Here is a 15,196-nt window from a genome sequence, read left to right as displayed (position 1 = left end):
GGACTGCTGCACCTGACGAAGGGGGAGAGCTTACCCATGATTTCTAGGGAACAAAGTTTCAATCTGTGTGATAGAAGACAGCATTTCTCCTGAGCTGCTGTCTATCTGTGTAGCTGGAAGTGATTTTTGGCACTTAGGACATAATTTTCCCATTCAACATGTGTGTACCTTATTGCTTATTATAGGTAGTATATAGAGTAGGAATTATTACCATTTTTCAGGTGGCGAAACTTCTGCAGAGATTAAACCCATGACCCCAGAAGTCAGCCAAGATTCCAGTTGGCTCATGAACTGAATTCTGTGCTCATGCTGCTAGACAGTGCATAGAAAGAATTGTTAATAACATTTTTGGTTCTAGTTTTATTAAGCTATTGATCATAAGGTATCTATATACCATTTTGTATAGTTCTGAACCATGGTTAGATTTGCTTAAATAGGGTTAATTTACATTTATAATACATATTTATACAGCCTTGTATGAATAACTTAAGGAAATCAGCAGTGTCTTGTCATTATGGTGGCAGTCTTCATAGTGAGGAAATTGACTCCCTAATGATCTACTTTCAAATATGTATGTAGATGCACATCACTATAGAAGAGTTATATAAACTAGCCATATACAGCACTTGAGGTTGTAACTAAGCCTTGCCTTTACCATCCGTAGTAAGGGAATTCTCATACCTCAAAAAAGGAACTAACGGGAGAAGTGTGTGTAGATATATTTTAATGCCAAAACAAAATAGGTAGCAAACTTTTGGCTTAAGTTGCTGTGAATTCTTCGTTCCATTTTTTGGGAGGACTTGAATTAACTCACTGTTGCTGGACATTCTCCAGTTTCATATCAGTGTTGACATCTTCCACCTGCATTCATGGCCCTTGGGAAAAGCTATAGTACCTTCTCTCACTTCTTGGGTTCACTTTTTTGTTTTTCTTTTACAGGAGTCTTTTCTAGCATCCTCTAGCTGCTGGTCCTGTAAGACTGTGAGAGACTGGCAGATGCAATTGTAAAGTGGACACTGCCAATCTTCCTTCCATCTAGATTTTTTTTTTAGCTCCTTTTATGGTTGGTTCTTATTTTCCTACTCTTGAGATGGTGTGTTCTTTTTGGCTATCTAGTGTCTTCAGGAGTTTTATCACGGAGCAGAACCTATGCTGCTCATTATGACTAAGCCTGACCCCTTTGCAGATGTGCCAAGAATCTTTACAGATGTGCTAAGGTGGAAAAGTTCATGCATCCTTTCTTGAATTTCTTCTCACCTCTGGTCACAATCCAGCCTTCAGTTAGAAAATGTGCATGATGTCTCTGCATAATGAAAGTAGAGAGAGAATAAGGCAGTTTCCTTGCTAGTAGTAGTTGTGAATGGCCGCAGTGAGCTAAACATATTTCCCCTTTTTGTAGCATGATAAACGATCACAGAATCTGATATTATGGATGTATGTTGTTTTTTTCCAGTGTGTAAAATAGATAATCCTGCAGTGGTTATACTGCACCAAGGAAGAAATACACCTTTTTTAAGACTATGAATTTGTTTGCTGCGGTATGATTTGAAGTTCACACTTAAGTCATAACGTCAAAAGATACACTTGAATTTTATTGCCGTTCAATGTGGTTTATTCACATGAAGTGCTAATAAATTTGTGCAATTAACATAATTTATACCTTAGCACTAATTTGCCCTTTATTCCTGTATATTTGTCATAGCATTTAGACATTCTGAATGGCTTACTGTACCAGAATTGCTGTTTTGAAAACTTAAAGCTTGCCAGCTTCAAGATGATTGCAACTTGCAGGCTTTATTACGTAGTCCTGGGTGCTATCCCTTGGATTCACTCTAAAATATGAGGTGATTTAAAATGCCGCTGTCATTTAAAATGCTGAGCTGTCTTAAGTATTTATCCAGGGTATTTGAAGAAGAACAGTATCTTAAATACAAGTTGTATTACTTTGCTAAACAATCTTTGCTTTTTTCCCTAAAATAAGCAAAGAGACCCTAGTCACAGCTCCCCTAGATCACTTTTATTACACAGTGTAATGAAGAACCAAGCATGGTCATTTTAATAATCCATATTCATCATAACAAAATATAGTGACAACTATATTGGCCATCCAGAAACATTGTGTCATATTTCTTCTGTGCATCATGTTTTCGATTGTTTAGGGTCAATAACAATGTGTTAAAGTTTTGGCAGAAATTTGAGTGCATTTTTCAACAACAAGTCTCATGATGGAGAGCAATTTTGATGTTATATTTTGCAACAGATAGATATAGGTGTCTTCTCTGTGTCCCCACCCCATAATCTCCCAAACTCAGTCCTTGTAAGGGAACTCCACTTACATAAGACTCCATAAAGCTTACGTTACAGCAGTTCCTGCTTGTTTGCTTCTTCCCAGGGTTTCTGCTGGGGGAGGAAGCAGTACGATCCCAAAATTTGTCTTACAGTTCATATCCAAGTTCTTAGCTTGTGATTAGAGACTTTCGCTAACTTTGAGAAGGAAGAGGTTGAACCTGACAATTTGCATGGAAGATCTGAGGGAAATCTTCATATATCATATGGATGCATACAGTTCAATTCTTCTTGACCTGTTTCCGCATATTTATATTGCATTGCAATAAATCATAGATATGTAGGGCTGCAAGGAACCTCAGGAAGTGATATGGTGATCTATCCATGCTGAGGCAGGATTAAATATACCTAAACCATTGCTGATGGTTACATTAACAGGTGTGTTGTAAACAAGACACGAGAAGTCATTCTTCTGCTTTACTCTGTGCTGGTTAGGCCTCAGCTGGAGTATTGTGTCCAGTTCTGGGCACCGCATTTCAAGAAAGATGTGGAGAAATTGGAGAGGGTCCAGAGAAGAGGAACAAGAATGATTAAAGGTCTTGAGAACATGACCTCTGAAGGAAGGCTGAAGGAATTGGGTTTGTTTAGTTTGGAAAAGAGAAGACTGAGAGGGGACATGATAGCAGTTTTCAGGTATCTAAAAAGGTGTCATCAGGAGGAGGGAGAAAACTTGTTCACCTTAGCCTCCAATGATAGAACAAGAAGCAATGGGCTTAAACTGCAGCAAGGGAGATTTAGGTTGGACATTAGGAAAAAGTTCCTAACTGTCAGGGTAGTTAAACACTGGAATAGATTGCCTAGGGAAGTTGTGGAATCTCCATCTCTGGAGATATTTAAGAGTAGGTTAGATAAATGTCTATTAGGGATGGTCTAGACAGTATTTGGTCCTGCTATGAGGGCAGGGGACTGGATTCGATGACCTCTCGAGGTCCCTTCCAGTCCTAGAGTCTATGAGTCTATGATAGGTGTTTGTCTAACCTGGTCTTAAAAGCCTCCAGTGATGGGAATTCTACAACCTCCCTAAGTAAAGTTTTCCAGTGTTTCTCTACCCTTGTAATTAAAAGCTTTTCCTAATATCTAACCTGATTCTCCCTTGCTGAAAACTAAGTCAATTACTAGTTGTCCTAACCTCCAGGGACACAGAGAACAATTGATCATCATCCTCTTTATAATAATCTTTTACATATTTGAAGACAGGTATATCCCCCCGTCATATTCAATTTGTGATCCACTATAACCGCAGGTCCTTTTCTGTAGTACAGTTGCCTGGCCAGGTCTTCCCTGTTTTTGTATTTTGTGCATTGTATTTTTCCTTCCTAACTATAGTACTTTGCACTTGTCTTTATTGAATTTCATTTTGTTGATCTTAGACCAATTTTCCAATTTGTGAAGGTCATTTTTAATTCTAATCCTGTCTTCCAAAGTGCTTGCATCCCCTCCTAGCTAGGTGTTATCTGCAGATTTTATAAGCATACTCTCTACTCTTTCATCCGAGTCATTAATGAAAATTGAATAGTACTGGGCCCACCCTCTGAGGCCCACTAGTAGTGTTGTCCTAGTGTGTCATCGAACCACTGATAACTACTCTTTAAGAACTGTCTTTCAACCAGTTATGCACCCACTTGATAGTAATTTAATCTAGACTCTATTTCCCTAGTTTGCTTCTGAGAATGTCATGTGGGATTGTTCAACAGCCTTACTAAAATCAAGATTTATCATATTTACTGCTTCCTCCTTAGCCACTAGGCTGGTTATCCTATCAAAGAAGGAAACTAGGTTGCTTTGACATGGTTTGTTCTTGACATACCCATATTGGCTATTACTTATCACCATATCCACTAGGTTTGAACAAATTGATTGTTTAATAATTTGTGCCAGTGTCTTTCTGGGTATCAAAGTTAGACCAACTGGCCTATAATCCCCTGGGTCCTCTCTGTTCCCCTTTGTAAAAATGGATACTGTTTTCTCCTAACTAGTACTCTAAGACCTCAGTCATACTCCATGAGTTTTCAAACATAATCGCTAAAGATTCAACGATTATTTTAGCTAGTTCCTTTAAGTACTGTAGGGTGTACTTCATCTATCCCTGCCAGCTTGAATACATCTAATTTATCCAAGTACTCTTTAACCTGTTTTGGCCCAAGATTGTTCCCCTTTGTCAATATTAATTGTGTTTCACATGTGGTCATAATTAACCTTTTTAGTGAAGAATAAAGTGAAATAGGCATTAAACACTTCAGTTTCTCTGTCATCTGTTGTTTGCTTTCCTTTCCCATTAGGTAATGGACTTTCATTTCATCTTCCTGGCTAGTTGTAACTCAGTTACAGTTTTGCCCCTACGTGTTTGTGTTATTTATTTTGTGCTTTCCCTTGTATGTTCTTGTCCTTGTTTCCAGTTTGTACAATTGCTTTGACTTTCAAGTTAGTAAAAAGCACCTGATGTAGTCATTGTTCTTACTGTTCTTTTTATCTTTCCTCCACCTTGGGACAATTTGCTGTTGCGCATTTATTGTTGTGTCTCTCTTAGAAACTGGCACCTCTCCTGGACTCCTTTTTCCATTGATTTCTGGCCCATGCGACCATGCCTACTAATTCCCTGATTTTCATTGTCAGATACTTTTATTCTGCTTCTCTCACTCTTTTTCCTCAGAATCACAAACTTTTGTGGGTTTTTTGTGTGGTCACTTTAACACAAATTTCCTTTGACCTTCAGATTCTCAACCAGTTCCCTCTATTGGTCAGAATAAAATCTAAAATAACCAGCCTCTATTTACTTCCTATACCTCTGAAACAAAAATGCTGTGTGCAGTACATTCTAAAAACTTGCTGGGAAATCTGTGTCCTGCCATATATTTTTTTCAACAAATATTTGGGCAGCTAATGTCCTCCAGTATCACTAGGTCTTGTGCTTTGGATACTTCTATTGTTTATTCTAAAAATGTTTGATCCACTTCATCCTTCTGGTTTGGTGGCCTTATAGTAGATCCCTACCATGACATTGTCCCTGTTTTTTCCCCTCCCCTGCTTTATCTTCACCAAGAGCTTTTCAACAGGTTTGCTTTTCGGCAGACGTTAGAGCAAGTGTCTTAGTATGTAATGCAACCCTTCTCTCTTTTTTCCATGCCTGTCCTTTCTGAACAGGCTATGCCTATCTATACTAATATTTCAGTCATCTGAATATTTCCGTAATGCCAAATACATTGTCATTTTATTTGTGTACTAAGACTTCGGGTTACTACTTAGCAATTAATTGATAGTAATAGTACTATAACAGGTAACATACAGCTAATAATTTTTTTAAAAGCACAATTACAGTTTTGTTACAAAATACATTTTAAATTTCTTTTAAAATGAAAGTGTGTCTCAGATAGTTGGACACCTTTGTTTCCAAACGCGTTTTTAGTAAACGCCAGTGTAAAACAAATGTTTAAAGTAATCTACTCTTTGCTAACAACTGTACGGTACACTAGTGTTTGCTTTTAAACACAGATGACTACCGGTATCTTGCTTATTCTTCACTTTTATGTTTTCTAGTTCCATGCCCATTTCTTCACCTGTAATCCTGCAATTTGGACATGCAGAGACCCTTCAGCCACTGCTTGCTCTAATGGGTTTCTTCAAGGATGAGGAGCCCCTTACTGCTAACAATTACAAAAAACAAATGCATCGGAAGTTTCGTAGTGGTCGCATTGTGCCTTATGCCTCAAACCTGATATTTGTGCTTTATCACTGTGACCAAGCTAAGACCCCTGAGGAGGAGTACCAAGTACAGATACTGCTGAATGAAAAGCTGCTACCATTTCCTCACTCGGAGGAAACTGTCTCTCTGTACACAGATCTGAAGAACTATTATAAGGACATCCTTCAAAACTGCCACTTCAGTGAAGAATGCGAATTATCAAAAACTAATAATACTTCCACTGATGAACTTTGAGGGAGAAGAATAGAGCAAAGATCATGGAAATTGATTTCTGGTATGTGTAGTGAACAAGGGTTTCTTATCAGTGTTGGTTTTTTATTTCCTGCTCATATATTCACATTCTTATCTTACATCTCCAAACTAAAAATAAATGCTTATTCCTATGTCTTAATTCAGGGATTTCTTAAAAGTCTAAGTATATATTGTCTCTATTGCATGAGCGCAATTTTGAAAATAATTTAATTAATTAACCTGGCTGTTGGGATAAGCATTCATTACAAATATGAAGATGCAAGGTACAGTATATTTATACATTTATATGCATTAATATATAATTATTTATATTATTCCTGGTGTTTGAGCCTGCATAGTAGATAGGTTTAGAGGGCCAGGGCACTTTAGCTTACCAGAATGGCTCTTAGTGGAACTGATGGCATTTTCCTCTCATCTGTCTCCCTCGCTCTATCCTTCCTTCTGTTTCTTAGTGTTTCTCTGATGTCACAGACATAAACTGACCCTCTCCTATTTGCTTATTTTTACAGCTAGATGTTGGCTGCCATTCCAGGGTTCAAGAAAGAAAGGGCGCATAGTGCTTTCTCCCCAGCCACTGTCCAGGCAGGAGTCAGCCATGATTCTAATTCCTGCACTCTTCTGAGCATAGCAGCTTCCTTGGATAGTGCCCCCATGGGTATTATCCACCCAAAAAGATGCAGGGGTTGAATTTCCATGGCATAAAGCCTTCTTCAGCCTACCTGCCAGAGCTAATTGGTCACTGAGGGAAAGTGTCCTGAATTTTCTGAAGCCGTGCAGTGGCCATTACCCTGGAAGATGTACCACTCCTCTGCCAGCCTTATAGATCTCCTTCAATTTCATACTGTTTTTGTTTAACAGTTCAGGTTAAGGCATGCAAATATTGCATCTTTGGCCCCATTCAGGCTGGATTTCCTCATCCTCTGACAAGTGGTGGTGATATTATAGTCTCATAACTATCTGGCAGAGATTTTTACTGTTGTTCTGGAACCAAATGCTATCAGTGTTAGCCAAACGCTTGGGCTTTTTGGGGTATGTCTACTTTGCAACTGGGAGTGTTCTTCCCTGCTCGAATCGACAGACGTACGCTAGTTCCACTTGAGCTAGCATGCTAAACAGCAGTGTAGCCAAGAATAGCTTGGGTAGCAGCTCGGGCTAACCACCTGAGTACTAACCCAGTGGACATCCTGGGTTCATACACGTTTGGCTGGCCCAAGCTACCACCTGTGCTGCCACCAGCTACACTGATGTTTTTTTCCGTGCACTGATGTTTTTTTCGAGGTCTCTGTACCCGAGCTGGGAGCTGGGAAGCGCACTTCCAAGTGCAGTAGAGATGTACCCCCCGCCATGTGCCAGCCAATCCTTGAAACAGGACTTTGATTCTAAGAATGGACTGCTTGTTCCCTGAGTGCAGTATTGCTAATTTTTTAAAGGAGATTGTACCTGTATTAAAGTAGGATTATTTGCCTCTGAAAAATGTAAGATACTGTAAAAAAAAAAAAATTTTAATGTAATATAAAAAATGCAGATAATTGTGAAGAATAAGTGTCTGAAATAGAATACAGATAATGAAAACAGTCAAATAGAAACCATTATCATGGTTGTCTCATTAGGCAGATCAGATTGAGAAATGTCAAGCTCCATTAGAAACTAATGAAACTCAAATAGTTGCAAAGTTTTAAGGAGTAAAATTTGAAGTGCCTAAATACCACTGTGTTTCACTTAGATGCTCTTGAAAATTTTGCTTGTGTAGTCTGTTGTTCGCAAGTCATATTGGTTAATTGAATGAGTAAGGTCAAATCAGATGATAAAATTAACTTTTTGGAATATAAAATTTGAACTCAAAATAACGTTGAAATCATTTGATTTTAATACTTTTTAATGGAACAATACCTATATTTTTATAGTTTGTCTGTTTTACAAGGCTTAGCATTATGCTGGGCAGTACAATGACAATATCAATGAATGGATAATGGTTTGTCACTAAATGGAATTACTTAAATGGTGGGTATTTCTAAACATTTGGAGAAGTATTCAATACATTCTTAGTGAAATATTAGTACCTTAGTAATGCTAAATCACTTCAGTTATCTTTTTTTAAGTGAATCAAGTACTGATAAGGAATGGCATTCATATTGAAGCAAATATGGCAAAGAAATGACCTCTGTCAATATTTACATGAACTTTTCTGTTTTATGTCCATCTTCCTCTCAGCTTTTTCTCTTGCTTGGTCCTATATTGAAGCTATAGTAGTATATGACTTCAGTTTATTGTCATAATCATTTTCATAAGTCATTATTATGGGCTTTACTGTAGGAGCAAATGGGGAGAAAAGCTATGAAGAATTAAACTTTTTCTAAAGACACCTAGTTCAAATGCAAAGTAAACATAAGGAATCATGAAAAGCAACCCTGAAACAAATAATCTTCTATTTCCAGGAATGAGTCACCTTGTTTTAATGAGAATATGTTCTGGTTTTGAACCTTATGGGGTGAAATATTGGCCCCACTGAAGTTGGTGGAAGTTTTTTCCACTTCTAGGAGCCAGGATTTCATCCATGAAGTTTATTAAATGGGCTAAGATGACAAAACTGGAGTCTGTACACAAACCCATTGGACGTAAGCCTCCTATAACTAAAGCAGCTACCTTTCTCATTCACTTCAATTTGCTCCAAGATGAAGGTACTATTGAAGGTACAGTCTCATCCACTGTAGTGCATGGAGATTTTGGGGTATTTTTTGGCATGTGTAAGAGGAAGCAGAGATGGGTTCTCTGTTTCAGTGAAGGACAATACAGTAGTGTCTGCCAGTGAGTCAATGTGCTGGGTTTGAATAATTGAAATTGTACAAGCTTGGTTCTGCTGTATTACGTGTAAGGTGTTTTGGGAAACTGTAGCTTTAGTTACTTGTTTGGCATAATCAAATGTATGTTTTTGGAGCTGATTATTTCAGACAGTGGATTGAATTTAGCAAATTCTAGTAAAAGGTTACAGATGCAAATGCATATTTTGAAAATGTACTACATGAACATTGTAACTGCTCCTTAAGATTTTAACTTGGGCTGGGTTATTTTAGTGTAACATAGTAAATTAAAATAAACTTGCTGTATAATAAATGAAAAAGGAAACTAAAAAAGATGGTAAGCATGCTCCATTACAGAGTTGGGCGCTAGTCGTGCTATCAGCAATGCACAGGTAGACTGCTTTGCCTTGTGGTCAGCCTCATGATTGGAACCTTAATCCCACAGTATTCACTATAACTTGAGTAATCTTTTCCCTTTGGCAAGCTTTCTAAGTTCTACATTTGAGACCTCACTTGTGCTGATGCAAGGTACTCCTCGTTTCTGGAGAAGTATAAGCAAAACTAATTTGTTACTTTGCCAAGATTTTACTATAAAAAAGTAACACTGTAGGTATGTTTTACTTATCAGATGAAGCCTCAATTTGCAATCATTCTGCAATCAAAAACACTGAGTACATTGGATCTGTTATATTTAATGCTACTACTTAAATATTTGAAACAATCTTTACTAAGAATAGTTTGAAGCTAGAGCAATCTTTCAGGTATCTTTTAGCTGACCACCTCTTCATTTTTCATGACAAACAGTGAATCTCAATGCTGTAATTCTGGCTAGCATAAAGTTGTCCAATTATTTTTTGCTCTATGTGGTATGTATTTACCATGGTACTGTAGATGCTCGGATGAAGATAATTGGCTTTGGCCAAACCTTTTAGTATTATGAAGTATGAAAAGTCAGCAACAATAACTACACAAGGGTCTCTGGCAAGTACTGCAATCTCCTGCAAATACAGTTAGTAACTTCTTTATTTGAAATTTGATATTTGCATAATAACATTGATTTCTTTCTCTGGTTAATGTAAGCCTTGAAGTGGGGTTTGATGTACATTACCTAAATATTAACCAATAACTTTATTTTTCAATTTGTATTTTGGAGTGCATTGTATTTCCTGATCTTTATGGGGTCTTATTTGAAAGGATAATAGTGTTCCAAATTAAATGTCTAACAGACACTATTAATATTTCTGATACACAACTTAAAGGAGTGAAATGCAAATTAAAGAATTAGAATAAATATCATGACTAGGGCCCTTCTAAATTCACAGTCCATTCTGGTCAATTTCACAGCCATAGGATTTGAAAATTAGTCAATTCCATGTTTTCAGAGGTTTACATCTGAAATTTCATGATGTTGTAACTGTGGGGGGGACCCTGATCCAAAGGGGAGATTGTGGAGAGGTTGCAAAGCTGTTGTAGGGGGGTCATGGGATTGCCACCCTCACTTCTGGGCTCTGAAGGCAGCACCCCCAGAGCTTCCTGCAGGTGCAGGAGGTTCCTGGAGATGGGTCTGATCTTCCTGGTGCTGCTGGGAGTGCCCCAGCCAGGGGCTCCTAGTTACTAGTTGTGGCCAGGTTGGGGAGGGACAGGACTTGCTCTTCACCAGCACAGCCACACTTGGGGCAGATGAGATCTGCTTCTAGGTATCTCCCGTCGCTGCAGGAAGCTCCAGGACTGGGCAGCAGCCCCGGAGCTTCCTGTAGCCAGAGGAGGTTGCTGGAAATTGAGGTGGGTACCACCCCTGGCTGCAGGATGCTCCCAGCAGCACCGGAAAGATCAGTGCTCCCAACAGCACAGGGTAAGTACCTGGAGGTGGGTCTGATTTCCCCCACCCCTGCCCCTGAGTGTGGCCCTGCAGGGGAAGAGCAAGTCCTGCCCTCCCCAACCTGCCAGAACTAGCAGCTAGGAGGCCCTGACTGGAGTGCTCTCAGCAGCACAGGGGACATCAGCCCCACCTCCATCAACTTCCTACAGCTGCCCAGTCCTGGAGCTTCCTGCAGCTGGGGTAGGTACCCAGAGGTGGGTCTGATTCCCCCCTCCCCCTTCCCCAAATGGCTGTGCAGGGGAAGAGCAAGTCCTGTTCCTGTTTTTATGTTGGAGCCGGAGGCCTGGCAGGAGCCCCGGGCTTGGGAACTCCCAGCCATTCCCCCTTGCCTCCAATAGCTAGATTTCACAGGGGAGGTCTGATTGCATGGTCCGTGACATGTTTTTCACAGCTGTGAATTTGGTATGGCCCTAATCATGGCAGAAGCCAGTATCTTAAAATAATTACAATAATGTCGTAAGGAAAAATGAGTAGTTTTCTTGCTCTTGTCATTTGTATTCCCAGAAATTTGACACTTAAACATCTGTGTTTGTATAACACCTAACACAGTGGAGTCCTGCTCCATGACTAAGGCTCCTAGGCACTATGGAAATATAAATATTGTGAGAAATATTTTTCTTCAGTAGACTTAAACCCTGAACGTGTGTATCGTCTCACTGTAAATAAACTTGCTATTTCTATTCCATTAAAGTTTAATTTCCTTTTGTTTTCATCAGTGTAGCAGCTCTTGTGCATCAACTCAACGATGATTACATAGCAACATTCAATAAGTTCATTTTTATTTTCTGTTTAAAGAGTGCTATTTTTGTCTTCATATGATGATTTTTAGTCTGTATTAAACCACAATTGCTGAGAATTTTACTTCAGTTTGCTTTACATTTCCTATATGATGAACAACTCTTCAAGGAGCATTATTGATTTTGCAGCTACGGAAGGAAAAATCTGGCTCCAAAGCTGGGGGGATTTCACAAAACAGCCATCTGCATAAAGCACTGTGACTTGTAAATCCTCAGATGGAAAATGCTGATTCTGTGCATCTTAAACTACATTTAAAGCTTTTTTGGTCCAATCCAGTACTTATTGAGCTGAGAAATATTTTTACTTAAATTACTGAATGACCATCAAGGGGGGAAATGGGTGACTAAGACAATTATTATACACTTTGCTAGCTGTAAGGGCAAGTGATGGGGGGAAGGGGTGGAGAGGAACAAGCAGGCAGGACCTTAGGGGAAAGGACAGTGCGAGGGCAAGGCCTGGGGGGAATGGACAGCACGATGGTGGAGGCGTAGAGAAGGTATGGTGCGAGAGCTTGGGAAGAAGGGGCAGCAAGGGGGCACAGCCACAGTTTGGTGGCCCCCACAATTTTAGGGAGCTTCTGCCCCTCCTGCCCTTGGTACTGTCTAGAAGAATCTGTTCCTGCCTGCCTTGACACAGGTCTTCCCACGGCACTGTTTCGCAGATGAACAGGTACTGCCCCTCCATGGTCTCCAGAGGAAGGCTTGTTGTCCGCCAGTTCTGCCCTGACTAGCCCTGCCAGTTGATGGACCCAGATACAGGTACGGCCGAGTACTTAGCACAGTGGGCACTGGCCTATGCAGATGCAATGGCCATTTTGGAACTCATGGGGGTTTCCCCATATTCAAGGGCCCTCTTCCAGATACTCATACTCCACAATCTCGGAAAGAAGAATGCTCTCATCCCTACAACCAGCACCTAACATGGACTCCAGTACCAAGCCTGGTACCGAGCCTCGGGACCTAGATCTACAGGACCCGGTTGGTGTAGAAGGAGAGGAAGAGGACCCTCTGGTGATGCTGGTCTCTCCTTCCTCCTCAGATGAGGCAGGGTCTGGGACATGTATCCCTTCCCTGACCCCACCCCCAATGACTTCTCAGCTCACCGGGAGCTGTTGAGAAGTGTGACCTCGACCCTTGGGCTGGAGGAGGAGGTAATCAAAGAATCATCCCACTACTTGGTTGATACCTTGTCTGCTGCGGGACCATCGAAAGTGGCCCTCCTTCTCAATTAGGCCCTTATAGAACTGGTTAAGGCCTTGTAGCAAACCCTGTCCTCTCATGGCCTAAAAGAAGTACTTTGTCGCTGCCCAGGGCTATGAGTACTTGTACTCTCACCTCCATTATTCCCTCCCTGGATCCAGGGGACTGCTATGCTGCCCTTGACTTAAGATGTCTATTTTCACATCTCTGTATTTTGGAGTCACAAAAGATTTCTGAGATTTTGTTATGAACCAGACCCACTACCAGTTCACCATCCTCCTTTTCGGCCTGGCGGTAGCCTCTCACATATTCACAAAATGCATGGCAGTAGTGGCAGCCTTCTTCAGAGGGCAAGGGGTGCCAGTCTACCCTTATCTTGACGACTAGCTGATCAAGGGCAGGTCCAAGGCCTAGGTGAGAGCTGGCATCCACCTGATCCAAGCTATCTTCCAAGCACTGGGCCTGCTGATAAATTAGAAGTCAATGCTCATCCCCGTTTAGAGGATAGTTTATTGGTGCGGTGCTCGATTCCACCTTGGCCAGAGCCTTCCTCCCAGAGGCTCGCTATCAGACAGCATCATCCCTGATATCACAGGTCAAGGTCTGCCCCATCATGACAGCCCATTTCTGCCTCAGACTATTGGGTCATATGGCTGTGTGCACATACATGGTAAGCGGGCAAGACTGCACATCAGACCCCTTCAAGTGTGGATGGCCTTAGCATGCTTGCCAAACCATCGTCATTTGGACTCAGTACTTGCAGTTCCTGCCCAGGTCCTCATCTCTCTAGATTGGTGGAGGGACCCCCGGTTGGTTGGCTTGGGCATTCCCCTTATCAGTCCCCAACCCTAAATATCCCTAAGCTTGGATGCATCAGAGCTAAACTGGGGGGAAGGGGGCCTCAGGTCGAGCACTTCAGAACTCTGAGTCCTTATGGACAGCATGGCATGTTTTATATCAACAGAGAGGTGGGGGCATTATCTTTCTCCCCTGTGTCAAGAGGTCATTCACTTGTGGGAATTCTGCATGAAGAACTTGATCCACCTCAAAGCTTCTCACCTGGGTACCTAGAACAATCTGGCAGATCACCTCAGCAGGTCCCTTTGCCCCAATTATAGCCAGGACCATCTTCCAGCAGTGGGGGAAGAGGGGCTTCTCTCATAGACCTTTCTGCAACCAAACAAAACAGGAAGTCTCAGCAGTTTTGCTCTCTACCTGGGCGCAGCCTGGGCTCATTCACCGATGTCTTCCTGCTCCCTTGGACAAAGCACCTGCTTTATGCATTTCCTCCCATTCCTCTTGTGCACTAAGTCTTATTCAAATTCAGGCAGGACAGAGTGAAGGTTATTCTTATAGCCCTAGCATGACCACGCCAGCACTGGTTTGGCACGTTATTTGATCGGTCAGTAGCGACCCTGATGCTGCTCCCTCTCCTCCCAGACCTGCTCTCACAAGATCACAACCAGCTGCTCCACCTGAGCCATGAGGCGCTCCACCTGACCACGTGGAAGCTCCATGGTTAAACCAGGCAGAGCAAGTCCACAAGGTATTACTAGGTAGTAGGAAACCATCTACTAGAACAAATTACCTTGCCAAGTAGAAATGTTTTTCTGTGTGGTCATCCCAACGAGGCCTCTGACCCACTAAGGCTATGTCTACAGTACGAAATTAGGTCAATTTTATAGAAGTTGATTTTTTAGAATTCAGTTTTATACAGTCTATTGCGTATGTCCACACTAAGTGCATTAAGTCGGCAGAGTGCGTCCTCACTACCACGGGTAGCATCGACTTACAGAGCAGTGAACTGTGGGTCGCTATCCCACAGTTTCTGCAGTTTCTGCTGCCCATTGGAATTCTGGGTTAAGCTCCCAGTGCCTGATGGGGCAAAAACTTTGTCATAGGTGGTTTTGGGTACATATCATCAGCCCTCCCTCATTCCGTGAAAGCAAAGGCAGACAATCATTTCATGCCTTTTTTCTGGGGTTCCGTCCGCCGGACCCACTCAGCCCACTGCCTGCCTGGATGATCGGAATCCCAGGCAGGCAGCGGGCTGAGTGGGGCCGGCAAACAGAGTCCCAGACCGGCAGTGGGATGAGCAGCTCAGCCCACTGCCGGTCTGGGGCTCCATCTGCTGGTTCCTGTCAGCTGGGGCCCCGCTCAGCTGGCCGACCTTGGTGAGGTCAATCATGGGGGCCTGGACAGACATGGCTATCCTCTTAGAGCA

At 41.6% G+C, this 15,196-nt stretch overlaps 1 protein-coding gene across 3 annotated transcripts in view; it reads left to right on the top strand.

Moving 5' to 3' along the window:
- MINPP1 (multiple inositol-polyphosphate phosphatase 1) overlaps window positions 1-15,196 on the top strand; it is a 62,840-nt gene that overhangs the window by 30,211 nt on the left and 17,433 nt on the right. Inside the window, exon 5 of one of the 3 annotated variants that reach the window (XM_030570173.1) lies at window positions 5,881-11,658. The exons of 1 other annotated variant lie outside the window; for it this stretch is intronic. In XM_030570173.1, the coding sequence (XP_030426033.1) occupies window positions 5,881-6,280 (400 nt within the window). In that variant the 3' untranslated portion in view covers window positions 6,281-11,658. Of the gene's footprint in view, window positions 1-5,880; window positions 11,659-15,196 lie in introns of those variants that run through there. One more of the 3 variants, XM_030570177.1, reaches the window with a different exon arrangement.

The sequence above is a fragment of the Gopherus evgoodei genome, chromosome 7, assembly GCF_007399415.2.
Source record: "Gopherus evgoodei ecotype Sinaloan lineage chromosome 7, rGopEvg1_v1.p, whole genome shotgun sequence".
In the NCBI taxonomy this organism is placed as follows: Eukaryota; Metazoa; Chordata; order Testudines; family Testudinidae; genus Gopherus; species Gopherus evgoodei.
Note: the sequence above shows the minus strand (reverse complement) of the source record. Positions and strands in the feature narration are given on the sequence as shown.